This window comes from Talpa occidentalis, unplaced genomic scaffold, assembly GCF_014898055.3.
Source record: "Talpa occidentalis isolate TD23 unplaced genomic scaffold, MPIMG_talOcc4v2.1 talOcc4.5, whole genome shotgun sequence".
NCBI lineage: Eukaryota > Metazoa > Chordata > Mammalia > Eulipotyphla > Talpidae > Talpa > Talpa occidentalis.
This window is the reverse complement of record NW_023604861.1, coordinates 96,178,549-96,202,881: the sequence shown is the minus strand read 5'-3', so window position 1 is coordinate 96,202,881 and position 24,333 is coordinate 96,178,549. Positions and strand designations below refer to the sequence as shown.

Below are 24,333 nucleotides of genomic sequence, written 5' to 3'. Positions count from 1 at the left end.
CAAAACTTCAAAATCTCCAGGTTTCATTATTTCTTTTTTTGTACTTTTCTGTAGTCAAAGAACAATCCTAATTCCTTTCTCATTACCCCCCCCCATTCCTCTATGTTGGTTCATTTTCCTCCACTCTGTTTTTGTCCATCCCTGTGCCCTTTCTGCCCAGTCTCGCCTACACTCCTCTGTGTTCCTGTGTCCTCAGTGTCTTCCCACTGTCTTGCTTGCTTTTATCTCCATATTGTGCTGATTGCCCCTGCTCTCCCGTTTCCTCTCAGACCCTTGCTTGGTCTGGTCTGTCCCTGTCAAAGATGGGAGACCCCTCCAGTGCCACCTCTCCTCACTGCTCACCCGGAGTTTTCCGCTTTCTCCTCCCTCTGTGCCTTTGGCCACCCCCTCCTGCATCGTCTTTATTGCCTGCATGACTGCTCAGGTTCTTTATCCCATCTTCCCCTCAAAGGCATTCGCAGCTCCGCTGTTATTCTTGTATTAGCATTGAACCCATTAAAGCTAATTTGTTTGCCCTAATCTCCATTTATTTTTCCCTAGTTGATATTAGATTTCCCTTTCTATTGCTCCAGCATGATTTTCTCTTTGTCTTCCTAATGGTCTACCCCCCTCTCTTCCTCTATTAATCTGGTTGGCTTCACTGTGTGGTTTCAAGGCCTTTCTCCGCCTCCCCCAGCCCTTAGATTAACCCTGTCACCTCCCTCCCAGGAAGGGCCCCAGTGTGTGGATTTCCAGGAATGGAGCTGCTGCAAATGTCAACAGACCTAGAAGCTTCCCTAAAAAAAAAAAAATTCCTGTTTGAAGGGAGACCCTTCTTGGTCCTAAAGCCAGTTTGAATGCATAAGAAGGGGCATGGGGACTGGAGCTAAGAGCTGGGAGCCAGTGGGCATACGTGGGCTGCATTGAATCCTGAAGGGCTGCCAAGCCTGACAGTTCCCCTGGCTAGATCTCCCTTTGAGGTTGTCTCCAAGCTTTTTGGAGGTCTCTGCAAGCTTTCGCAGATCCTGTAAGTTGTGTCAGTGGGCCAGCAGTGGATTGGCCACTTTCTCCCTGTGGCTAATATTGGACACTGTTTCTCTGCCACCCCCTATCTGGAGGCACATGCCCTGCCCTTCCTGAAGATGAGCAGCTTTGCCCCTGTGGATGTGGTTTTTGGGGTGGCTAACTGTTCCCTCCGATCCCCAGTCATAAAGCCTTCTTGGACAAGAGTGCAGCTTTCCCCCAGACGCCTAGCTCTCTAGGGGCAGGTGCCATGTCCCTGCTGATAAGAGAAACTGGCCAGCAGGGGTAGGGAGGAGAGCTGTGCTTTGCCCTGGCTGCACCCTAGCCCCCTGGGGCAGTCAGCAGCTTTCATCTTAAGGTCCATTCAACCAGAGTCTTTTGGCATGGTGCCCCAAATCCGTATTTTTTGAAACTCCTCTAATGCTTGCCTAGAGTTTAAATCCACTTGGAAGGTGCTCAATAAATATTTATTGATTGAATTCACTAATAGATTAAACACGAACTTCCCCTAAGGACCCCTGGTGGGTCCACCCTGGTGGTGCAAGGGGTTAAGACAGCACTATGAAACTATCCATAGTCACTGCAGCACGAGTTCAATCCCTGGCCAGGGTGGGGACCCACATGACACAGCAGACCTCTCCTGTCTCGCCCACTGCTCCCCTCAGCAGTGTATTTCAGCACATCTGCCTGTTCTGCTCCCCACTCTGTCTCTGGTGGATCTCTCACCCCCACATCTCTGGCCTGCACCCCAGTTCTTGTGTGCATAAATAAGATTAAAAAAAAAAAGAAGAAGAACCCCTGCCTGGGAAGGTCATTCTTCTCCACTGTTTCTCCTTTGCTTCCTAGCTCCCTCCAGACCCGGACCCCCCAGCCGAGGCTGCATTAGAAAGGGCAGGACCTCTGCATTTGGGAGACTGGAGCAGGAAGGCCTGCACTGCTGAACATGGACTAGGAGCCCAGAGCCCACACAGATCACCGTGCTGCTCCTTCCACTCTCCCTGGGGTCAGAGGCCTGTGGATATTAATGCTGTGTTTTAAAAAAATGAGCCTATATTAAAGCAATTTTCAGTTCATTAGATTCCAATTTAATGAACACCCACTCCATGTCTAATAATATTCCAGGCTGTGTGTATGTGGGGAGATGGTTTCTGAGAAGATACAGTCCTTGCCCTTGAGAAAGTTACTGTTTAATAACCCCTGATATGTTATAGAATCATAAAGTTTCTAAATCCATGCACATGCCCCATCTCCTTCCATACTTTCTACCACCCTGTGGAATACCTATAGCTGTGTGTGTGCATATGTGTGTGTATGTGTCTGTGGCCATGTGAATTTCTGTCTGTGCGCACATCTCTGTGTGCGTGTGTGCGTGTGCATGGTGGGAATGAGGGTGGCTCATAAATAATCCACATCCCTATGACATGTTAGACTGCTGAGTTCTTTAGCTCAAAGATACACTTCCATAAATGTCGGGGTTTTGGACACTGACTTACAAGTCATCAAGAGCTGTGTAGGGGAAGAGATAGAGGTAGGTAAAAGGATCCATGTAGAGAGGGGGACTCATGATTGGAAAAGAGAGAGGAAGGGGGTAAGAAACAGCAGTGAGGTGGGGTCACAGCAGTGCTAGGAAACCAGAGGAATGAGGGCACCTTCAATACAAGTGAAATCACATGACCGAGAGAAGAGGGGGCTCCCACCTCAGCCGTTGTACTGAAATACATGACCATTAACATTCTAATTCCGGGGCTCCTTATTTCTGAGGTCTTGACTGAAATAAGAGGTGATTTATTAGCTCGGCAAGGAGGTATCTGGAAAGGGTGGGCTTTGGCCTATATCTGAGAAACAGAAAGATGGTATGTGTGCGTGTGTGTGAGGTGCACAAGTGCATGTATGTACCTGTGTGTCTCTATGTGTGAATATGCATCTATATGTTGTGCTTGTGTGTGTATGTGAATGTATGTGTTGGGGAGGCACTGAGGGACCTAACCATCCTGAGGAGTGAAATAAGTAGAACAAATGAAGAAGAACCACTTTTTTAAGCTGAACACTTGAGCAGAGTCTGTGACAAAACTGCGTATCTGTGGTTTCCACACCTGTCGACTGGTTTCCCGGAACCTGGCACCATTGCAAAGTGATTAAACACTGTGAAAGCCGCACTCATGACTGCGCAAGGAAACGGGATGGAGGACAGAGAGTGACAGATGCAGCCTGCAGCAGGTTGGGGTTTCAAGGGAGGAAACACAGGGTGCAGAGTCCTAGAAGACCTGGAAGTCCCGCTCTGTGGCCTTGCCTGTCAGTGCCTCAGTTTCCCTCCTCTGGCTTGAAGGAAAGGATATTTACTCTTCTCCCAGTCCCTGATATCTGCAGCTCTGGGACTACTCAGGCAAGGAAACAAAGGCTAGAACTCCCAGAGGGGAATGCAGAAGGCTGTGTGGGGATAGCTCTGGAACTTTCCCATGTAAGAAGCCCCTTGGCATGGTCCTGAGGGCACCATGAGAAAGGAAGGAAGGTGGCCACTCCATGGGCTGCCACATGACTTGCATGATGGTCCAGTGAGTCACTCTAACAGACCATTGAGGTGGACTTGCATCGTATCCTGCAGAGAGCAGAGCTGCCAGCAACAATATACCTGGCCAGGAGGGGAGCTACCTGTGTAAAGTCACAGACTCACTTCATGGCAGAGCCAGGACAAAAGTCACATTTTGTGGGCAAGTCCTTGTTTGTTCCTCATGCCAAGACCCTCAGGCCCTTTGGGACATTAGGGCCATATTGGCTGCACCATCTTAGCAGACAGGGGAGGAAGGCGGTAGGGGGTTGGGTAGAGTGAGTTCTGAATGACGACATGCCCTGAAGGATTTTTGGCTGACAATATGTAACATATTTTTTTCAGACCTACAGCACAGTGATTTGAAATTTATATACAGTGTGAGATGATTTTTGGCCCTTGTATCAGCTTGTTTGCTTGTCATCTTTACTTTCCTACATGGTAAACTCAGACTTGAGGTGCTGTGTTTTGGGTTCTGAGTATGGGCAGCAGAGTCTGCTCTTGGTGGAAGCACTGGTTGGCCGCTACAGGAAAGGCTGTAGAGAAGGTGAGTCAGTCTCTTCTCGCCCCTGTCAGTCCCAAGCCAGGACTTCCACAGTTGGTGTCAGTTGGACTCAAAGCAGCTGATGGTCAGAGGCCCTGCTAGACTAAGAAAATTGAGCATTCAGATTGTTAGGGACTGTCACCCCCAAATCTCACATGTTGAAATCTTAACCCCCAATATCTCAGAATGAACCATATTTGGAAATAGGGTTTTTGTAGATGATTAAATTAAGGTGATTGGCATGGACCCTAATCCCATGTGACTGTCCTTATAAAAAGGGGAAAATTTGGGAGCCTCCTTGGTGGTGCAAGGGGTTAAGACGCAATCTATGAAGATATCTGCAGCCACTGCAACCTGAGTTGGATCCCTGCCCAGGGAGCTAGCCACACGGTGCAGCAGACCTCTCCTGTATCACCTGCTGCTCCCCTCAGCAGTGTATTTCAGTCAATCTGCCTCTTCTGTTCCCCACTCTGTCTCTGGTGAATTCTCTCACCTCGCCCCCTGCACCTCTGGCTTGTACCCCAGTCCTTGTATGCATAAATAAATAAATCTTTTTAAGACGGGCGGGAGGATTTGGACAGAGAGACACATAAGAAGAACGCTGTGGGAAAACTGGAGTTACAGTGCTAGAAGCCAAGAAACACCAAAGAGGCCAGGAAACCATCAGAAGCCAGGAGAGCAGCCTGGAACAGTCTTCCCTGACAGCCCTCAAAAGAAACCAACCCTACCCACACCAGATCTCAACTGCGAGACAATAAATTTCAGTTTCTGTCACCCTAGCAAACTAGTACACAGATGACAGGGTTGTTCCTCTGAATTGGACACAGCAGGTTTGGGGAAATAGAGCTATTTCCCCTTGGGCTATCCTTCTGGGATATTGGGCTACAGCTCTGGGGTCTCCTTCCAGTGAGTTTTCATGAAACAGCAGACTCAGTCAGGTAGGCAGAGAGCAAACGTTTTCTAACGCATGACCCCTCTCTCCATGCATCTGCTTCTCTTGACATCACTGTCTTTCCTACAGGACCACCATCCTGGTCGGTCCATCCAGATCCTTCCCCCATGTGACCAATTCTCCTTAAGGTAAGAGTGAGAACACAGCAGCACAGCAAAGCCTTGTTGCCCATATAGTCACAGTTGCCCAGCCAGGCTGGGCTCCTCCCAGTCTGCCAGCACTTCCAGGCTTCTCCTTTCAAGGACTTTCTGAATCCAGTTTAAATTTGGTTGAGAACTCACCTAACATTAGCAGGGCCCTTTCAACGTGCTGTCAGGCAAGTGATTCTTAAACTTAATTTAATTAAATATCAATTAGGCTTCTGTTGCATCAGGGATGGGCTTTGTCAAAAACCCTGTGATTTAAGGCTGGCGATTTAAGTCCATTTTACAGATGAAGACGCCATGTTGGAGGGTTAAGCAGTGTGTGCACAGCCAGTGAGGAGCAGGCCTGGGGCTGCACACCAGTCTCATTCACTCCTGCCCTAATTCAGGAAATCTCTGGGAGAAGGAGTTGCTGTCTAGGAACCTGGATGTCAGGAGACTCTACACCCGAAAGACCGCTGGTTGGGCCTTGAAGTAGACTGACTCCAGATGTGTGGTCACTTTTATTTTTATTTATGTATTTATAAAATTGAGGTTTCATGACAATATGTAACATATTTGTTTCAGACCTACAGTACAGTGATTTGAAATTTGTATACAGTGCGAGATGATCATGATATGTATATGTACTATATTTCCTTAGCAATTTTCAAAATCATAATATTATTGACTATAGTCCCCATGCTATTCATTACATATGGTGACTTATATATTTTCTTTTTATTTATTTATTTACTTGTTTATTTACTTGTTTGTTTGTTTGTTTATTTATTTATTTATTTATACAAGCACTGGGTACAGTCAGAAGCGCGGGAGGGTGAGAGAATTCACCAGAGCCAGAGCGGGGAGCAGAGCAGGCAGAAGCACCGAAGTGCACTGCTGAGGGGAGCAGCGGGCGGCAGGAGAGGTCTGCGCGCCATGTGGGACCCTCCTCCGGTGGCCGGGGAGCAGCTGGGGATCGAACCGGCGCTGCAGAGGCTGCGGGCAGCTTCGCAACCCAGCGCTCAACCACTGCCCCACCGGGGAGGCCCATGACTTACATATTTTCTTAATAGAAGTCTGTGCTTCTTGACTCTCTTCACCCATTTTACCCTCCCTCCATCTCCCTACCCCTCTGGCAACAACTAATCTGTTCTCTGTATCCATGAGTTTGTTTTTTAAAGATTTATTTATTTATGCATACGAGAACTGGAGTACAGACCAGAGGCGCAGGGATGGGGGCAGGGGTAAGAGGATTCACCGGAGACAGACCGGGTAACAGAACAGGCAGACTGACTGAAATACACTGCTGAGGGGAGCCTCGGGTGAGTCAGGAGAGGTCTGCTGCACCATGTGGGTCACCTCCCTGGTGGGGGATCCAACTCATGCTGCAGTGGCTTCTGATAGCTTCAAAATGTTGCGACTTAACCCTTTGCGCCACCAGGGAGGCCCCTTTCAGTTTGATTTTTAGATCTGTGTTTCTTAAATGTGGATCTACAGCAGAATCACTGGGTACTTGTGATGGATACAGAGTTGGGGACCCCACATTTTCTAACAGAGGCCAGGAACTTGTGATGTTAGACTAAAGCAAATTGTTAAAAAGGTTCTTTCATTTAACAAATAGTTATTCAGAATTTACTATACATCTACTATGTGCCAGATGTTACTTAGGGAGTTTTAATCCTAGCCTACAGCATCTTATAACTGCTGGTCCCCCAGATGCTACATCTTACAACCACCATGCTGAGCTGACACCAGTGTGTATAGGAAGGTGCCCTTTTGGGTATTTTGCTGAGGCCTGTGCTATTTATAGTGGTCACTGCTGCCAAACCTTACTCGTAGTATCTGAGGCCAGGCCAACAAGATGCCCCCGGGGACAGGAGATATCCCAGAGGGAGGCTCAGACTGCACCAAGTCCCCCAAAGGCCACAATCTTTGCTGCCTCATTCCCATAATGGCCACTTACTATAAAGAAAATAGAAGAGTATTTACAGCAATAACATCTGAAAGGATCAAGTATACTTCATGTCAGGAAAACTTCATTTACAAAACTCAAATGTAAAAATCAGGTCAAGTTGCACGACAATAAAGCATGCTCTTGGAGAATTATGTAAAGCTACTGTGGCTCGCATTTGTGGAGCCCTCGTGGCATATAGGGGTTTTGTTAAGTGCTGGGGAGACAGCTAAAAGAGCTCCTGCTCTTGCTTAGCTCAAAGGCAGGACTTCAGTGTAAGACCGTGGCATTTGCTGGTAAGTGAGGGGAACAGAGCAGACGCAGCAGGAATCAGACACAGAGGGTCACTGAAGGTGAGGGTACAGAGGGAGTCTGGTTCAGGAGGTGAAACTTGTGCAGAACTTTGTCCAGGAGGTGGGAATGGGGAGGGTGTTCCCTGCAGCTGCTGGGAGGTGGGAATGTACATGGTATGTTTTGGAAACAAAGACTAGTTGGCTGGAACATGGGTCTGCATACAGAAATAGTGAGACATAGGGCCAGGGAGGGTGGGATGGAATCTTCTCGGATTGTACACAGGTGATTTGCCCACAAATGCCAGTTAATGATTGGATTAAAAGGAAGTGCAAGCAGGGCACTAAGATAATTTTGGAAAATCACCGGCTAAGATTCTCTGGAGCAGGGCTGGAAAAGAGAGAAAACAGAACATTTTGATAATGGAATAATCTAGTTAGCACCGATTATTGTCAGGGCTGTTCTGCTTAATAAAAATACCACAAAGTCCAAACTGAGTGTATAGGTATGTGACCCTGGCAAGAGAGCTAAATAGAAGGTGAAAACCAGCAATAGAAGTGTGACGTCAAGCCAGGTGAGGATGGAAGTTTCATGTACAGTGAGTAAAATGCCCCCCAAACATGTGCATTGAGTGAACTTGACCCAGGTTTCCTGTTAGCAGGATTAGAATGAAAACCTTAGCCTGGATTCTCTTGCCAAAACCCCCACAGTTTATCTGAACTCCACCTGTCTTTCCATTGCTATCCCCTTCACCTGCAGCTGACTGTTCTCTTCTGCTGCTGGTCTTTCCTGGGAGTCACATGCTCCCACCCCAATCAGAGACCCCCAGCTCAGTGAACCTCTTTCTACCAATGCATCATTTTGTGTCTATCTGGACTAAAGACTGTTGTCATAGGTAAAAGTTCAGTTTGCTTTCCTCTCTCTAGAACATCAGCGTGAAGGCAGAGGCACAGGCTCTGGAGCTCTGGAACGCCAAAGCCTAACTCTGTTTTGCCATACAGAAGGACAGTGGGTTTACGTATTGCACCAACTACTAGAGTGATAATGCTCTTTGGAACAATTTGGAGGGAAAACTGAATACAGTGGCCAGGGGATGCATGACTGGGTGAGAACACCTCATAAGGCCTGGGGTAACAGGCACTGGGAGGGGGGCAGTGCAGGGAAACTTGCATGTGTGCTGAGGATCAGGGTCAGAGAGCAATGAGATGCCAGTGCTTCTTCAGGAGATGGAGTCACCTGAAGAGAGGAAAGCACAGGGTTCAGAATGAGCAGATTTAGGAGAGAAATAGACCAAGAGGAAGTAGACAGATTCATGAGAGGACAGCAGAGAGTTGGGAATAGGAGCATCTCTGGATAGAGGACCAAACAGTCTATGCACCGAGTAGGAGAAAAAGAAATCACACTGGGGGTGTGTGTTATGGACTGAACACCCATATGCTGAAGCATCAGCCCTGTATGTGGAGATGGGGCCTTTGGGAGATAATTAGGGTTGGAGGAGCTCATGGTGGGGGAGTGGGCTGTCTTGGTGGGACTTAGTGCTCTTATAAGAAGAGGACGACAACAGATCTCTCTTTCTCTTCCCATGCACAAGCTCTGAGGAAGGTACGTGAGGATGAGTGGGAAGGTGGCATCTGCAAGTTGGGAAGAGAGCCCTCGTCAGAGCCAGTCATGCTGGCCCTCTGCTTTCAGACTTCTGGACTCCAGAACTGGAAGCAATACGTGTCTGTTATTTAAGTCACACAGTCTTTGGAATTCTGTTATAATGGCCATCCTGACTAGGATGGACAATTTGGAGTGACAAGATCTTCAGAGAAATGTCAAAAAGAGGTGGCATAGCTCTAGGTGTGTCCAGAGAAGCTGAATCGGAGAAGCAATGTGTTCCAGGGGTGATAGGTGGGTGGGTGTATGTTCAGGGAGGCTGATCCAGCTTTTCTGCATAAGTTCTTTCTCTGCCACAGACTGACTGGGATCCTTCAATGACAGGCACACATATGCTTGCCATGTGCCTGGAAAAGAGGGGTCTTATCAGGAAAAGTAAAGGCAGTAGCTGTATGTGGGTGTCGGTGGTGGTGGTGGGGGCAGGGGTGGGGGACAGCAGGGCAGGAGGGCATCAGGGACAAAGTTCCTTCCTTTGGATGATGACAAGGTAAATCCTCTGTAATAGAAACACTTGGACACCTTCTGAGGCATATGGGTCATCACATCACAGAAACCGGGCGCTAGGGCTGCTAGGTGGACATCTGACAATCTCCAGCTTCATCAGCCCAGCTGCTCTGACACTTGCCAGAAGCCCTGTACCTGGAAGATGACACACAGCAACATCACAAAACAATAAGTCTGGCACAGAGAGAATTACAATGTGCTGCTAAGTCAGACCCAACATACTAATGAAAACAGGAGACAGTGACCCTTTAATAGAAAAAAATTATACCTGAAATTCTAAGTTATTTTATCCACAGATATATTTTTTCCTGTCACTATTATTCAATTTCCTTATATCAACAAGCACCTCTGCCTACTTTACAGGGAAACATTATTTGAGAATCACTGATATATGAAAGTTACACAAATATTTGTTGATCGAATATACGAAATATTCCTGCTGACACCACATTGTTTGTAATAATCGGTTTGCTTGGATGAACACAGACACGGAGTTCAGATGCCTGCAGGGAAAGGACAGAGAGCTCCCTAGAGCTCTGCTCCTGCACCCCGAGCAAGGGGAAGTTAGAGTGGATATTCTCGTGGTCTGAGCACAGGTGCCCCCCTGTGACAGTCCCAGCCACCTGCCTTCAGTGGGGTCCAAGAGACCAGATTCTGGAATGGCAAGTCCTGCTGCTGCACATGCCCACTTGGTCACTCTACCCCCATCTGGGAAGAGCCACATGAATGAACCCCAGAAGCCCAGTCTGACACTGGCCAGATGAACAACCCATGCAAGCCAACCTAGGCTCTCATCTGAAAACAAGCTCTCTGCAGGGCCTGCACCACCCACCCAAGTCCCATAACTTAAGTGGAGGGCTGCAGAGGGGACCATGGTTGGATCCTTGAGTTCATCTGCTCAGACCTCAAGATGCAAAAACAGGGAGGTCACAGGCCCGTGTCCTCATGCCTAAACTGACCGGAGTTATCCACAACACAGAGTGGATTCCCCAGATATCCCATCATATTCATCAGCAACGCCTTCTCAGCAGCCTTGGACTCAATGGGACTGGCCAGTTACATCTGTAATTAATTTCACTATTGGGGCGCTCAGGTTTTCTGAGAGCAGGGCCTTCTCTGGCCTTTTCTATCACCCACAGACCTAGGAAGGCGTTCTCCATACACATGTACTTTGCAAGGCTTCTTAGCGCATTTATACGTGCAAGAGGGTGAAGTACTGTAGGTTTATGTCTATGTGCATGAAGATGTCACCCACGTGTATGAGTGTGGGTGGAAATGAATGTGTAGATGTGTGTGTTGTGTACAGGGAACAGGGAGAGGACAGCCAGGCATCTGACACAAAATTTAAGGAGGCGCTCACTTTGCTTTAATTTCAAGGCCTACCCTGCATTTGCATGTGTCTGAGAGTGAGACCCTCCTTAAAATTTGCATTGTGGAGTCTTCTGTTCCTTATCCTAGTCTTGGCCCTGGTTGTACAGGCGTGCCTCTGTACACATGTTTGTCTGCAAATGTGTGTTGTGTAGATGTGTGAGTGTGTGTGTACACATGCATGTGTGTGCAATTGTGTGTTTGTGTCTTGGCAGCTCTCTCTGGGTGTCACCAGAAGGTGTGGGAGACGCTTTCTTCTCATTCCCCTGGGAGAGTTCTGACTCAGGACAAGCCATATCCAGTGCTGCCTCAGCTGGGCTCTCACTCTCCTACCTGATGCTCTGAAAGACAGCAGGGTGTCCCTGGCTTTAGGCACCAGCCCCTGGCCTGCCACCAAGCCCCAAGAGTCAAGGGCAAGGCACAACTCTTGGAAAACAGGGTCTCTGTTTCCTCACTGGTAAAATGTGGTGACAGCCTCAAACAAGGGACCAGGTAGACTTTGTGGTGTAACAAAGACCTAGGAGTTCGTGGGATGTGTGGTGCTCATCTCCCCAGGCACTCAAGTAGCTCAAATCTAGAAGATGAAAGTCACAGAGATAAACCTTCTATACAAAATGTGCTGTAAAAATAATGTGCTGGGACCCTTGGTGGGGTTGGGGAGGAGAATGGAGTCTTGGAAGTCTTCAGGAGGAGGGGGTGTTTGAGCTGGGCTGGGATGTACTTCACAAACATGGGGGCAGTTAGCACAAGACCTGCTAAGGCAGGAAACATGGGCCATTTTACTGACCATGGAAAGGGCTCCTGAAGTCATGCAGGTGTTAAGTGGTTGAATGAGGATTCAAAACCAGCTATGTCTGACCCTTAAGGCCCAGCTTCTTTAGCACCCCCTTTTGCCTTCTATCTGGGGAAAACACAGGCTCCCTGACCTCTCAACAGGCACCATCTGCACGGGGCAGACTGAACAACACACACAAAATGGCCTGCAAACAATAGAAGACTGTGCACAATTGTGTCTATACTGGAGTACAGAGAGTGACTTCCAGGGAGCTTGGACAGAGCAGTGTGGGCAGGGCGGGGCACGATGCATGCCTGACCTCAGATCGCTCGGGGAGATGGACACGTACCAGCTAACAGGACCCCATCAGGCCCCAAGGAAAGCAGCTCTGAGAAAGCAATCAGGAAAGTCACTGTGTCACTGCGGCAGAAGCCTCCAGGGCAAGTCCTACCGTAGGAGCGTGAGCCCCGAGGTCTGGAGCAGGCCCGTCCAGCTTAGGGACTCCTGTGTTGACAGCTTTGTGGCCAGTAGGAGAGGGGGACTTGGACATAAGGGTGTTCTTGGCTTGGGACACTGTCATATCATCACACAATACTGAGATCAGAAGACCCAAGCCTTGTCAGACTGTCAGAGATGAGACACATAAAGGGGGTTGCCTCACAACATCTGCACACCTGCAAGGCATGGAGGTTAAGCATCGGAAGTATTCAATAGACATGCTGATTTGGCAGAAGTGGGCCTGTCTGCATGGTGTTTGCACCACAGCTCTGCAACTGTGCCCTGCACTGACTGGGAGTCCCAGCACGACACAGGCTGGCTGATCCCACACAGGCTCACATGCTGCCTTTCTGGAACAATGAGTACTCCAGGGATAGACTAGACTCAAGAATGCCAGCTGAGGCTTATGTGCAGTAGGTGACAATGTGGTTGTGCTGGGGTGGATTTGGGAGATAAATGATCTTTGATGCTCCCATCAGCTGGGCCGGTTAATTCTTGTCCTGCCACCAAATTGTTTTATCTGATTGTTTCCCCTCTTGGTTCAAGAGATTCACCCTGGTAAAGAAATTATAAGGCTCCAGCTTCCTGTCCTGAGAAAGTGCACCTTTGTCATTTCCTTGACTCCTCTGGCAGCGAATGCCCCTATGGGCAGTGCCCGCAAGTGGAGGATGGCTTTCCCCCAGGGCTGATGAAATTGAATTCAACAGCGAACCCTTGTTTGCAGCAGCTCTCAGCTTGATGGCAGTATCTCTACTGGCCTGACACTCACCACCAAATTCACCCCTCCTCCTTGTTCCCTTCCTGAGGTCATAGCCTGATGCCCCAGGACTTGTCAAGAGGTCACCCCATTCTTGCCGCTTCCATTTCATTAGTAACCAAGGATTTCCTTGTCAAAGTGAAAGAGCAAAACAGAACTGGAGTTGGTGATTTGATTTAGCTAATCACAGATTTTTAATGTCAACCACAGTTTGTTAGCATGCCCAAACTGGAGTATTGCTGCATAAAGTAAGAACGTATAGGATGGGGTGTGGGTAGAAGGAGAGAGAAGCGTGAAAAAGACAGAAGATTAGTGGCTTTTATTATCTTTTAATATACATATGGTTCTGTGTTAATTAAGAACAAGTACCCAAGACAAATCTCCCTGTCTTAGCTACACACTTGCTTTAGTTATCTTTCCCCTAGTACCAATTCTACTAAAACCTTAGAATGTTCTGGATTCCAGGATAAAGTCCATGGACAACTTGTTCTATCATGAGCCAAATGCTTCCCCTAGGCTTGGGTTTTTTGGTAAAATTAAATAAAGTATCCTTTTCTAGAGTGGGCTGGGGTAATGCTGATTGTGACCACAGGGGTCTGAGCCACACTACCCACAAGTCTTTCAATTAACACAACATCCTCAGGCAGTAGACTTTTATTTTGTCTACACAGAATATTAAAAGATCTGTCTTCAATTTTAACTGGAACAAAGTTTCAATGCTGGGTTTCAAGTTAGTTATGGAGAGTTTTACAGGCAATATTAAGACAGTATAATTGTCTGCAATCTGCTCTGGAGAATTTTTGGAGACTCTCCTAGCTGACCACTATAAGTAGCACAAAAAAAAATTCTGGAGTATCTGTTATGAGCCAGGTGAGGGTACTGGTTTTGCCTTCAGTACTTTCTAAAAGCCCTGCGACATCTTCACTTTATACAGATGAGGAAATTCAAGCCCAGGGAGACAATTCACTTGCCTGCGGTCACACAAGGAGAGAGCACCAAGGTCTGGGTCAAGGGTGAAGCCTCCACCATGAGCCCCCTCTTGCTGCCTGTGGCGATGGGAAGCTTGTCACGTAGCCCTGGCTTCCTTGTCCCTTCAAGAGTCCCTCACCCTTTGAGGGACTCCCTTTCCCTGCGTTTACTGGAGAGATAATAATTCTGTCATCTTCCTAGAAAATCTGAAGAATCAAAAATGCAATATGCAGACAGTGTGTGCAAACTCACATGATAGCAGCAGATTAAGCTGTTTCTCTCTTAGATGTGTCACCCAACTAGCTCCCTGGACCTCTTTGTGTGTGGGTCTGACAGCGACAATATGTCCCGGTGGGCTAATTAGCACTAACCACCCAGGTCACTCCAAGGCCACTTATGAGAACAAATGCAAACGACAAAACTGATGAACATTGTGGCTAAAGATAGGGGAAGGGAGAAAAAAAGTTGAAAGAAGGGAGCCACTCAGCCTTGAACCAAAGACTGGTTTTCATCAGAAAAACGCAACCATCTCTGGCTAATCCCCATAGCAAAAACTGAAAATAATTAAGCCCCTTTCCTGCTACTGTTAAAAACCAAACCTGGGCAGAGGTTCTAGAGGAGCAGACCACTTGGCTTAAATGTCAGTGGGGGACCCCAAGAAAGAACCTAAACTTGGGGGAATGACATCCAGCACATCAAGTGCCTAGGGACGAGGGGCCCCTGACTTTGTAGGTGGGTCTTCCCAGTAACCCTAACTGTTTCTATCACATACACACTGACTCAGTCACTGGCATAGACCCAGGCAGGGAGGCCACATGTGGTTTGGGGGTACCAAGGAAGTAAGTTTCCATTGGCCTATGATTTGTTGACGTGCACAAATAGTTGCTTTGGGTGACTGTAAGTAGAAGTGTGTCAGGTTTGGGGAAAGTGTTAAAGAGAGCCCCCTCTTTTTGCCTTTGCCGTGCCACTTTCCTCCTCACAGTGATCCTGAGACGGGGCCTCCACATATGGACAACTTCTCTAATTTCACAGATGAGAAGGTGAAACCTGAACTATTTTAATGGAGCTGGAGTGTTAGGGCCACTTTTGAGAAAAATAAGGTTATGAAGACTGAAGGCTCATCCTGTCACCATTGATACAGACCCTTCTATGGAAGGTTCTGGACCAGGTTCCCAAAGGAGTTGCAGGTATGAGCCTTCTAGTGCTATAGGAGTCTTGATGAGCTGGACATCAGGGTGGGGTAGTGGAAAGGGGAGCTGGAGACAGATTAGCTTCTGAGCATCCGTTTCTTTCTCATCTGTAAAAAATGTTAATAACAAGATCTCCCTTTAGAGTCCTAGAGTTAAGTGAGACATGGGCAGCAGAAAACCATTCGTATGACTGTTCTCAGAGGCAACGATTACAGCTTCCATGTCCTGGGGGCTCACTGAATGCCAGGGCATGCTCAGTCCATAGATATTAGTTCTCTTTTTGTGGATATAAAAGTGTTAGAGCCAGAGAGGCTGTGGGCTGGCTGAGCTGAGCTTTGGTGATACTTGTTACCTTATCTGGCATCCAGGACTATGGGAGGGTCCTCAGGAATAAACACAGAAGCAGGACCCAGATATCCCAGGGGGCTCCTGAACTGAGAAACCAGTCCACATAAAGCCCAGTTTCAGTGACATGGATGAAAGTTTGAAATAGAAACCTTCCCCTGGAGATTTTTCTGGCCTATGAATCTTATGAGATATTAGTTCATCATGTCCCCGCCTGGGCAAGAGAGGTATCTGGAAGTTTCTTCAGGGACCCAAGGACTTGTCAGTTCTAACACTGGAGAAATGATTACAGACCCTTAAAGATCTAGTTAAAAGTGCCATGACTGTAGATAAATAAGGAATACTGGATGCCTCTGACCAACCTACCCTTATCCAGAGGCCCCCTCCCAGGTGACTGATCAGGGCTGGATGAACTGGGGTTGGCCGGGAGAGTAGAGTTTTCAAGAGCCAGGAATCACCTGGATTGTTGTTTTCAGTATTCTTTCCTCCAGGAGAAAAATCTGACACTTCTGCTGGAAGCCATCATTGCTCACATATATTTTACTTCCCTCTCTAAAGAACTTTGGCTAAGGTGGCTCAATCTAAAACCAGAAAGAATCACTTTCCCAGGGAACTATACTGAGGATGTTCCTAAGCATAGCAGAATCCTCAATGTGGGGGCATTCTCTTTTTTCAAATGTGTTTTGTACCTGTGAGTTCTATATTAGAAGGGACTGGGGGGCCAGTGGGGACTGTGACTCAATCTTTCCCCAAGTCTCCACTCAAACAAAAGCAAACTGCAACCCTAAATGAGGGTGCATTCCCCTGGCTCCTTCTTTGAAAATTATTTTAAACAAAATTGTTTCGTTTATCTTTTGGTTTCTTGTGTACTCAGACCCACAGAACTCAGAGCTTTCTCAGTACAACTGAGAACCCAGCACCTCTTGGGCTGATAAATAGAGCAACTTTAAAATGCTTAGAACTGAAGACAGACCAACTGTGGCGAGAGAAAGTAAACACATCCATGCACCAGTCAACCCTAGCAAGCTCCTCGCTGAGATTACAAACTGAGTTCCTGCCTGAGCTGGCGAAAATGCTCCAGCAGGTTCTGGGGGGAGCAGGTGAAGGGGGGTGGAGCAGAGCCACAGAGCAGCGTCCTCTGCCACCCTAAGTTGTGTCCCAGAAGAGGGGGGTCATCTGAGAGTCCACTCTGGATCACGTTTGAACGTTCCTATGCACAGCGGACTCTGCCTGCTTGTCTCCAATTGGTTTCAAGCTTAGAAATGTCCCAAGAAAACGGGGAACCACATCATTCTTTTGCCTCTCCCTTACCCCCACCCTCTTTGCGTGTAGGTGAAATTCACCAGTGAGAGAATTGGAATTTTTAACAGGACAGAATTAATAACTATATCATTTGATTTGATCATTTGAGAAACTTTTCCTAGGAAAATATATCTTTTAAATACTGTTTTCCAAACACACACACACACACATACACAGAAAGAGACACACACACAAATTGTTTTTATGTGAACCAATTAATAAATGCTAATTCATTCAGGCATATCTCCACTAAATTACTGTTTCATTTAATTGCAGGGGAATTTTCCATTACTAAACTCTCCCTTGCTGATTTTTTTTGCATTATTTATATATTTTTTTTTCAGTTTTACTAATAGTGAGGTTGGTATGCGATATTATCTGCTGTTTGTATGTCTTAAATTCCTTTTTCATTTAAAATGTTTCCTCATTCTTGCAGCTCCACGTAATCTGGAAGAAACATCATTAAAAGCAGACACGATTTTATACATAAATGATTGAAAAAAGCATTGGCTGAAATTAATCTGACAGGAGCGCGTCTTCTTTGATTGGGTTACTCTCATTTCAGGCGTGCAGGCATGTGAGCCAGTGTATCCCCGCTTTAGGTTAATGTGGGAATGTTTTCCAATGTCAGCGAGTCACAAGTCTATCTATGAACACGTCGTGAGTACACAACCATGGGTACAGATCACAGGGGTTTTAGTAATAAAAATAAACATCAAATCTCTTTAGGGACATTCCCCCTCCACATACACACAAAGCATAGTCCTTCCTTCCTTTTCATGGACACCAGATCAAGACTTTAACACTTACTCACAATCCAAACCAGCTGGTTCCGAAGATCCAGCCTCTTTTTATGAACAGAAAAATACGTGTTTTCCAGTAGCGTTTAGGGGCTGTTTAGTAGCTGTGGTAAGGATTGTGTCTGAAAGGATGTGTTTTGAAGTAGAATTATGATTTTCTTATACTCGAAAGGCAAACATTCCCCGCACCTGGTTACCTTCGTTCTGAGAAAAGTTCTTTCATTTTTATTCTCTCTAACCACCTTCTTCCCCCACCCCACCCCTCCCCCATTGCCTGCTTTCAGTGTCTTCCTTTTCCCCTCTCTATTCTTTCCCTCTTTCTCTTTCACAGTAAATTATTCTGGAGGATGTGAATGATTAAACTGTTGACTCCTAGGTTTAGGTATGAAAAGGCATGTCACTGTAAGTAAAGTTTCACCTTTATACCCAACTCTATCAATAATTATAGAACAAAATGACGATTTGTAAATCTTTCTTACAATTAGCTCTTACAAAAAGGTGCCATTTTTTTCTGAACATACTGAATTCTATTGATTTCACTCTTTACAAACAATTAATTACGAAGTAGAGCAACCTACTCCAATTGAACTCCGCATATAAAAGGATTGTGAGTATATCCTTGGGAAAATATATGACCATAAAACATGTAGTTCATTAAAATTAGAGATTTGCCCCCTTAAGAAGAAAATTCTGACATATTTTTGCATTAGTAGACATTTTTCTTTGAACGAAAATCTCTCTTAATAAGTAAAACTCCATGAGATTGATTTTCGTGTGATTTTCCCTCAATTCCTTTGTCCTTCTCAGAAAAATTAGGCAGAGTCCTTTGGGGTATAGTCTGATAAAATTAATTAACTTTCCTTCCACCCCAAAAAGTCCCAAATAAATGCTTCCAATAGACATCAAAAAAGTGTCAATTAGAAATAATTACTTCTTATCAATCAGTGGGGCAATTAAAGTGACAAAGCTTGAAAAGATACTTATCTTAAAACTAATTCACAAGGTAGCTAAATTATCTCCTAATTAACTTGCATTGAGGAGGGTGGGAGGATGAACCATCCTGAAACAAAGATGAATTGAGGGACCCCAATACCTCTTTATGTTCTTCAAGACTGTTTCCCATTCCCAGAAGACCTTGTTTTCAACCTAGGCAAGAAACCAGGGGCCAAAATAGATCCTCCCAAATGCATCTGCCCCCCTTTGCTCTTTCTAAGACCGAGAGAAGGGATGAGGGTTTTACATCTCAGACAGATCTGGAAAGTAAGACATAAGTTCCTTCCTCTGTGATCTGTGATCTCATTCTACCACTTGGAATAACCTATTTTCAAGAGCGAGCAGGAAGTTATTGTACAGGAGTTTTAATGACAACCTGCTTGCTTTTACTAAACTCTCTTCCTCATTGATACAGTAGCCTTTGCATTTTTATATTTACTCCGTGTTCCTTTCTCATCTTTGAATAGTTAAAAAACAATGTTTTTGCTTTAGACAATCTTTGTTCCCTGATACTACAAAATTCCTGGTGGTTTTCACAGAGAGTTCAGTCTGTGGCTGACCAGTGCATATCTGAATAATTCAATATTTGCTCTCAAGGTCCCTTCCTAATAATAAAGTTGTAAGACAAAAATATTAAGATCTCTCTGCAAAGCAAGATTAGCCCAGAATGAGCTAAGGGTGAGACTCAGAGGCTGCACACTAAACTTTTGTCTAGCATCTCTGATTATTGGAAATGGTGTGCTAGCCTTGCTCTCACAAAAAACCAGTGGCAGGCTGAGCCCCGGGGTTCTGCTCCAGAGAAAACTTAAAGGGGGAAACTCCCCAGGCAAAGCAGAACCCAGGAGTGGATGTGTCTGGGGAGAAAAGGGAAGCTGCCAAACCCTAAGAGAGGAAAGTGCTTATAAAAAACAGGATCAGTTTATGAATTCAACTCTAAACATACATAGCAATGTCAGGTAAACGGATCAGAAAGATAGAAGGTCTCTTGCTCAGGTTTTGCAGACAGAAGATTGGAAAAAGAAACCGGGACAGTCTTTAGCCTTCTGAGCTGTGTTTTGGGCAATTTTTTTTTTCTGTTTTCAACATTAAACTAAAAGAGCAAGTCTCATTCTCCCTTCCTTCTAGCATTATTTCTTTATTTTAGGGGAGGCGTAGAAGAAGATCCTTTGCTTTCCCTAAACAGAAAAAATAAAATAAAATAAAATACCTCTGCCCCTGATCGGGCTGGGTGGTGGTAAAGGACTCCCTCCCCAAACCCAAGGGCGATTTGCGCCTAAGGTAATGGGTAAGCAGCTTGTTCTTGATTAAAAATAAAGTAAATAGTAAATTGCATCTTTTCCTCTTTTATTCCCATTAATCCTAATGAGTGCTTCTAGATTGAAAATTCGTAGCCAAAACAGAATCAAACCAACCCAGGGACCGTGCCATCATATTATCTCTGGAGCAGCAACAGAGGGAAAGTGTCTAGTCCACCACGGTAAATTCGAGGTACAAGAGCACCCACTCATACCACCAACAGAAAGGTCAGGGGGAGGTCGAGAGTTGGGGAGACATCCAAACCCAGAACAGAGCAGAAGCGGCCGGAGCCAGCGCGGTGTGGGATCGGGCACCAGGTTGTGCGCTCTCAGCCTGCGAGCCGGTCCTGATTTGGAGGCCGGGCGAAGTCTAATGTTGAACTCCGATCTGGCTAACGACTAAGGCGCTAAAATCTGGCTCTAGCCTCAGAATGTGACCAAGGAGCAAGGGTGGCACCCGGGAGCTGCTACGAAAGGGGTGTCAGGCAGCTCCTCTCTGTCCCCAGGCTCGCCAACCCCGCGGTTCCCTGGAAGGGCCGCCAAGTCTCTACTCCGAGCCCCTTGCAGCGCCAGCCAAGGGCAGCGGGACGGCTGTGGTCCCACTCCCACGGGGGAGCTGGGGAACGGGGTGGGGAGGGAGCTTATTGGGGACTGGATATCCAGCTCCAGAGCAAACCGGAATGAGAAACCTTCCGGCGCCCCAGGGGGTTCCCGCACCCTCCGGAGCGATCGCCACAGGACCAGAGACGCAGCTAAGCTCAGACTCGAGCACTCGCAGCTAAATAGAGATCTCAGCCTCGCGCCGCGCGCCATCCGACCCTCTTTATTATAACAAATGTCCCGTTTGCCGAGCGGGACTTCATATTCGCGGAGAATTCATCTGAAATATTGATTTCCTCTCACTTCGCAGGCCCAATCGATAGTGCTGCGCCCTAGCCCCATAAATCGCCTTCCCCGCAGCCGGCCCGCCTCCATCCATCACTGCGGGTCGGGCCGCGCCTAACCCGCTGTCCACACTTGCTGCGCGCCAGGGCGGCCGTGCCATTCACGCCGCTCGGCCCCGACCCGGCGGCTCCTTCCCCGCACAGACCTCCTTAGCTTGAGGAAATCCGGTGCCGCCACGAAAGACCCCAAGCGCTTTGAAGGCCCTGGGGCCCGGGCCCGGGTGGGGAGAGGGATTTGGCCTCGGGGGCAGCACCTTCCTCCCTGGCCAGGCGTCCCGCGCGAAGCTCCCATCTGTCCCGTGCTCAGCGAGGAGGGTCCGAGAGCTCCCGAGTGCACCCCTGGCTCCCAGGCCCCAGGCCACCGGCTCTCTTCCCTTTGACTTGAGAGTGCTCGGGGCTCAGCACGCAGCCCGCTGGCTAGGACTGACTGCGCGCCCCCAGGAACCAGGGTTAAGAGGTGGCGGCCGGGGAACCGCAAGTCCAGCACCCGAGCGGCCTACGGCCTGCGAGCGCGCAGGGTGCCCACTCCGCTAGGCCATGCAGGACGCGGGTGGAGAGCGAGGGACACCCTTCTGACCCCCACGGAAAGCTCCTCACCGCCCTGTGTAGTCCGTAGAAATCGAGGTCTGGGGAGGGCGGCTCCTCCGGACCGTGGGACCTCAGTGCCTGAGAGCAGCTAGGCGGCCGGCCGCAGCCGAGTGCCAGGCCCGAGGCGCCCCCAGCTTCTTCCCCACGCAGGTGGGTCCCGCGAGCCCGGAGCGGAGGCTCCCCAGCCCCACCGGCCCGAGCGCGCGCACGGACGCACGGCGACGCGGGGCTCGGGGGTCCTGGCCACGCCGCGTCCTTACCGGATCTGATGGAGTTGTGAGGCATCGCCAGGGAGTCGCACGCAGCCCGCTGAGGACTCAGGGCTTCCTCACGCAGGTCCCCGCCGCGCCCTTCGCCAAGCCACTGCCCTGCACGGACCCAGGGGAAGGGGCATGAGATTCCAGTCTGCTGCCTTAGACCTCTTCCCCGGGCCCTAGCCTATGGGTTCTCATAGCCTGGCAAGAGTAGGAAGATTTTCAGGAGAAATGTACCTAACCTCAGCCTGGACTAACTAAAATATGACTGTCTGGGGGATACGGGAATGGGGGGCCACTGAGGAAGCCCCAAACTCCAGCCCTAGACCCTCTTTCAGCCCTATCCAGTTTCACTTGGGAGGGAAAAAGCTGCCAGGCTGCCTGGGACCTTCTGCCTTTTCGGAATCACCCCACTCCCCATGTCAGCTTTCAGTCAACCCCTGGGCAGCATACCTGGCCGGTTGGCCCTCACTGCCTGGGTCCGCCTGAGAGGGTGCCCTGGGCACAGTGTCTCTCCTGGTTCTGAAGTTTGTTCCCATCCACCCGGCATCGCCGACTGGTTTTATCCCGCCAGGGCCCTGAGAGATGGGTCTGGAGAGGCTCGCAGGCCGCGGATTGGCTGGCTGGGTGCAGGGGGGTGCGGGAAGGGGAGGATTTTGCAAGGGGGACATGGCTGAGTGGACTCAGGAGTTAGAAACATTCGCTAGAGCTTCTGTTTCCAGCGGAGAGCAGCGAGGAAGGCAGCTGAGCCCTAACTCAGCAGGCCTGGAAATATTGGAGGAATGGGGGATAGAGGCCTCAAGGCCTGAGGGTGAGGGTGTCTGGGTTCTCCTGGGATCACTGACCTCCAGAAGTGAGAGATAGGGTGGCTCTGTGACACCCTTCTTCCTTCTCTAACCTTTGCACTGCTCTGGGGTTAGGGTAGCCGCTTTTTCTCTCATAGATGAGAACTTGTTTTTATATTCCTCATGCAGGATGGTAGAAGCCTGCTCCCAGGACTAGAGGCAAGGTGGTCCTAATCTCTCAGCACTGGTCTGAACAGTCTGTTTAACCCATTTTCTCCTTACAGCCCAGACAGGATCCACACCCTCGTACCTGTAAGTTAATGTAAATGATCACATAACCAAGAGGACCCCTCTCTCCTCCCATTTACACACACACACACACACACACACACACACACACACACACACACACACACGGCCATCAGACTTCTTTCCTGCTCCTTGAAGGTTCTGAACTTGGGAGATGAGTTCAGAGGACTGGCAACGAGGGCCTCGATTTCACCTCAGTGAGGGAGGGCCTTAGAAAGAGACAGGGTTGAGCCGTGGTTATGGATAGGAAGGGGACTGAGAAGACCTTAGTGGTAGTAAAAGCTGTCCTTCCTCCCTGGGCAGCTTTTCTGTTGGCGAAGAGGAAATGGAACCAATGTCCTGAAGCACCTGCAGGTCCTTCGGCCATAGCCTGGATGCTCCCCCAATCTGTCTAGATTCAGGATTATGCCTGAGAGGACAGCCATGCCCCTGACCCTGAGGGGCTGTGCCAGCTGTAGGGGTTGTTCCTGAGCAAGCACGGTGCTTGGGTGAGAGGCAGGCAGAGGGGCAGAGGAAACGGGCTATGCAGGAGGGTGTGTGAGCACACATGTGTGCACATCTGTGTGTGAAAACACAATTTTTCTTAATTAAAAAAGTTTAATCTTTCATGTAAATTCACTTCCTCCTCCCATCCAGACTTTCTCATTTCTCAATAGCAGAAATTAATCATTTTGTGAAAAGAAAGAGAACATGCGTATCCCTAAGTGGATCCTCCACATTTATAAATGTCTCGAAGCTAAAACAATAGGTGCTTTATGGCTTTCAAAGTTTCTCCAAAATTTTTATTTAAGATTGCTCTGTGGTTTCCAAATATCCAGATATTTCACTTCTCTTGTCAAACCCCCTGGAAGAAGAAGAACAGGTGGTGGAAGAAATTCAACCTGGAATATCCCCCACCAATCCTGAGCAGTTCAAGCCCTGCTGCTGTTGGGCAGCCCTGGAGTGAGAAGGGCATGGCAGAGACTCTGTCCACCCCACTCTGCCCTGAGTTAGCCTGGTGAACCGTGGTCCAAGCAGTTCTGAACACCTTAGAGGGTTTACCCAAGCTGAGGTGCTGATAAGTAGCAGTAACCATGGAAACTCACTACACCCATTCTTGCCCATTTCTCCCGCTCAGCTCAGAAAAAAAAAAAAAACCAAAAAAAAACCTCTCCCTCTTCTTTTTTGACAAAAGTTCTCATAGGGCAAAACAAAACAAAACAAAAAACAATGAAAAACAAAACAAAAAAACCCCAGCAAGTTGTCAAAACATGCCCATTCTATTTGTGAGGTCATTCAAGAAATTCATCTTAATATGAAAACTGAATGTGCAAAACCACACTCTCATATCTTGATTTCACCTCTTCCCCAGACTATACAAGACATAATCCAGTGACTAGGAGCAGAAGTTCTAGAGGCAACGCACAGTGAGAAGGCAGTTAACCCCATTCAGAGATAAACATAGGCCTTCAGGTCTGGCCCTGCTATCTAGTCACACCAGAAATCAGGCCTAGGTTCCTTGCCACTTTCTAATTAGTTACTAACCGATACCCCAACTCATTCTCTTTCTATTCAGTCTTCCCCTCTGCAAAATGAAGAGGTTGAAATA

At 47.9% G+C, this 24,333-nt stretch overlaps 1 protein-coding gene across 4 annotated transcripts in view; it reads right to left on the bottom strand.

Moving 5' to 3' along the window:
* PAX8 (paired box 8) overlaps window positions 1-22,179 on the bottom strand; it is a 57,472-nt gene extending 35,293 nt beyond the window's left edge. For 3 of the 4 annotated variants that reach the window (XM_037527798.2, XM_037527801.2, XM_037527800.2), the window contains exons 1-2: window positions 22,105-22,177; window positions 21,658-21,765 (exon numbers count right to left, since the gene is read on the bottom strand). In XM_037527798.2, coding sequence (XP_037383695.1) covers window positions 21,658-21,682 — 25 coding nt within the window. In that variant the 5' untranslated portion in view covers window positions 21,683-21,765; window positions 22,105-22,177. Of the gene's footprint in view, window positions 1-21,657; window positions 21,766-22,104 lie in introns of all 4 variants that reach the window. The other variant, XM_037527799.2, reaches the window with a different exon arrangement.
* Window positions 22,180-24,333: the final 2,154 nt, after the last annotated feature.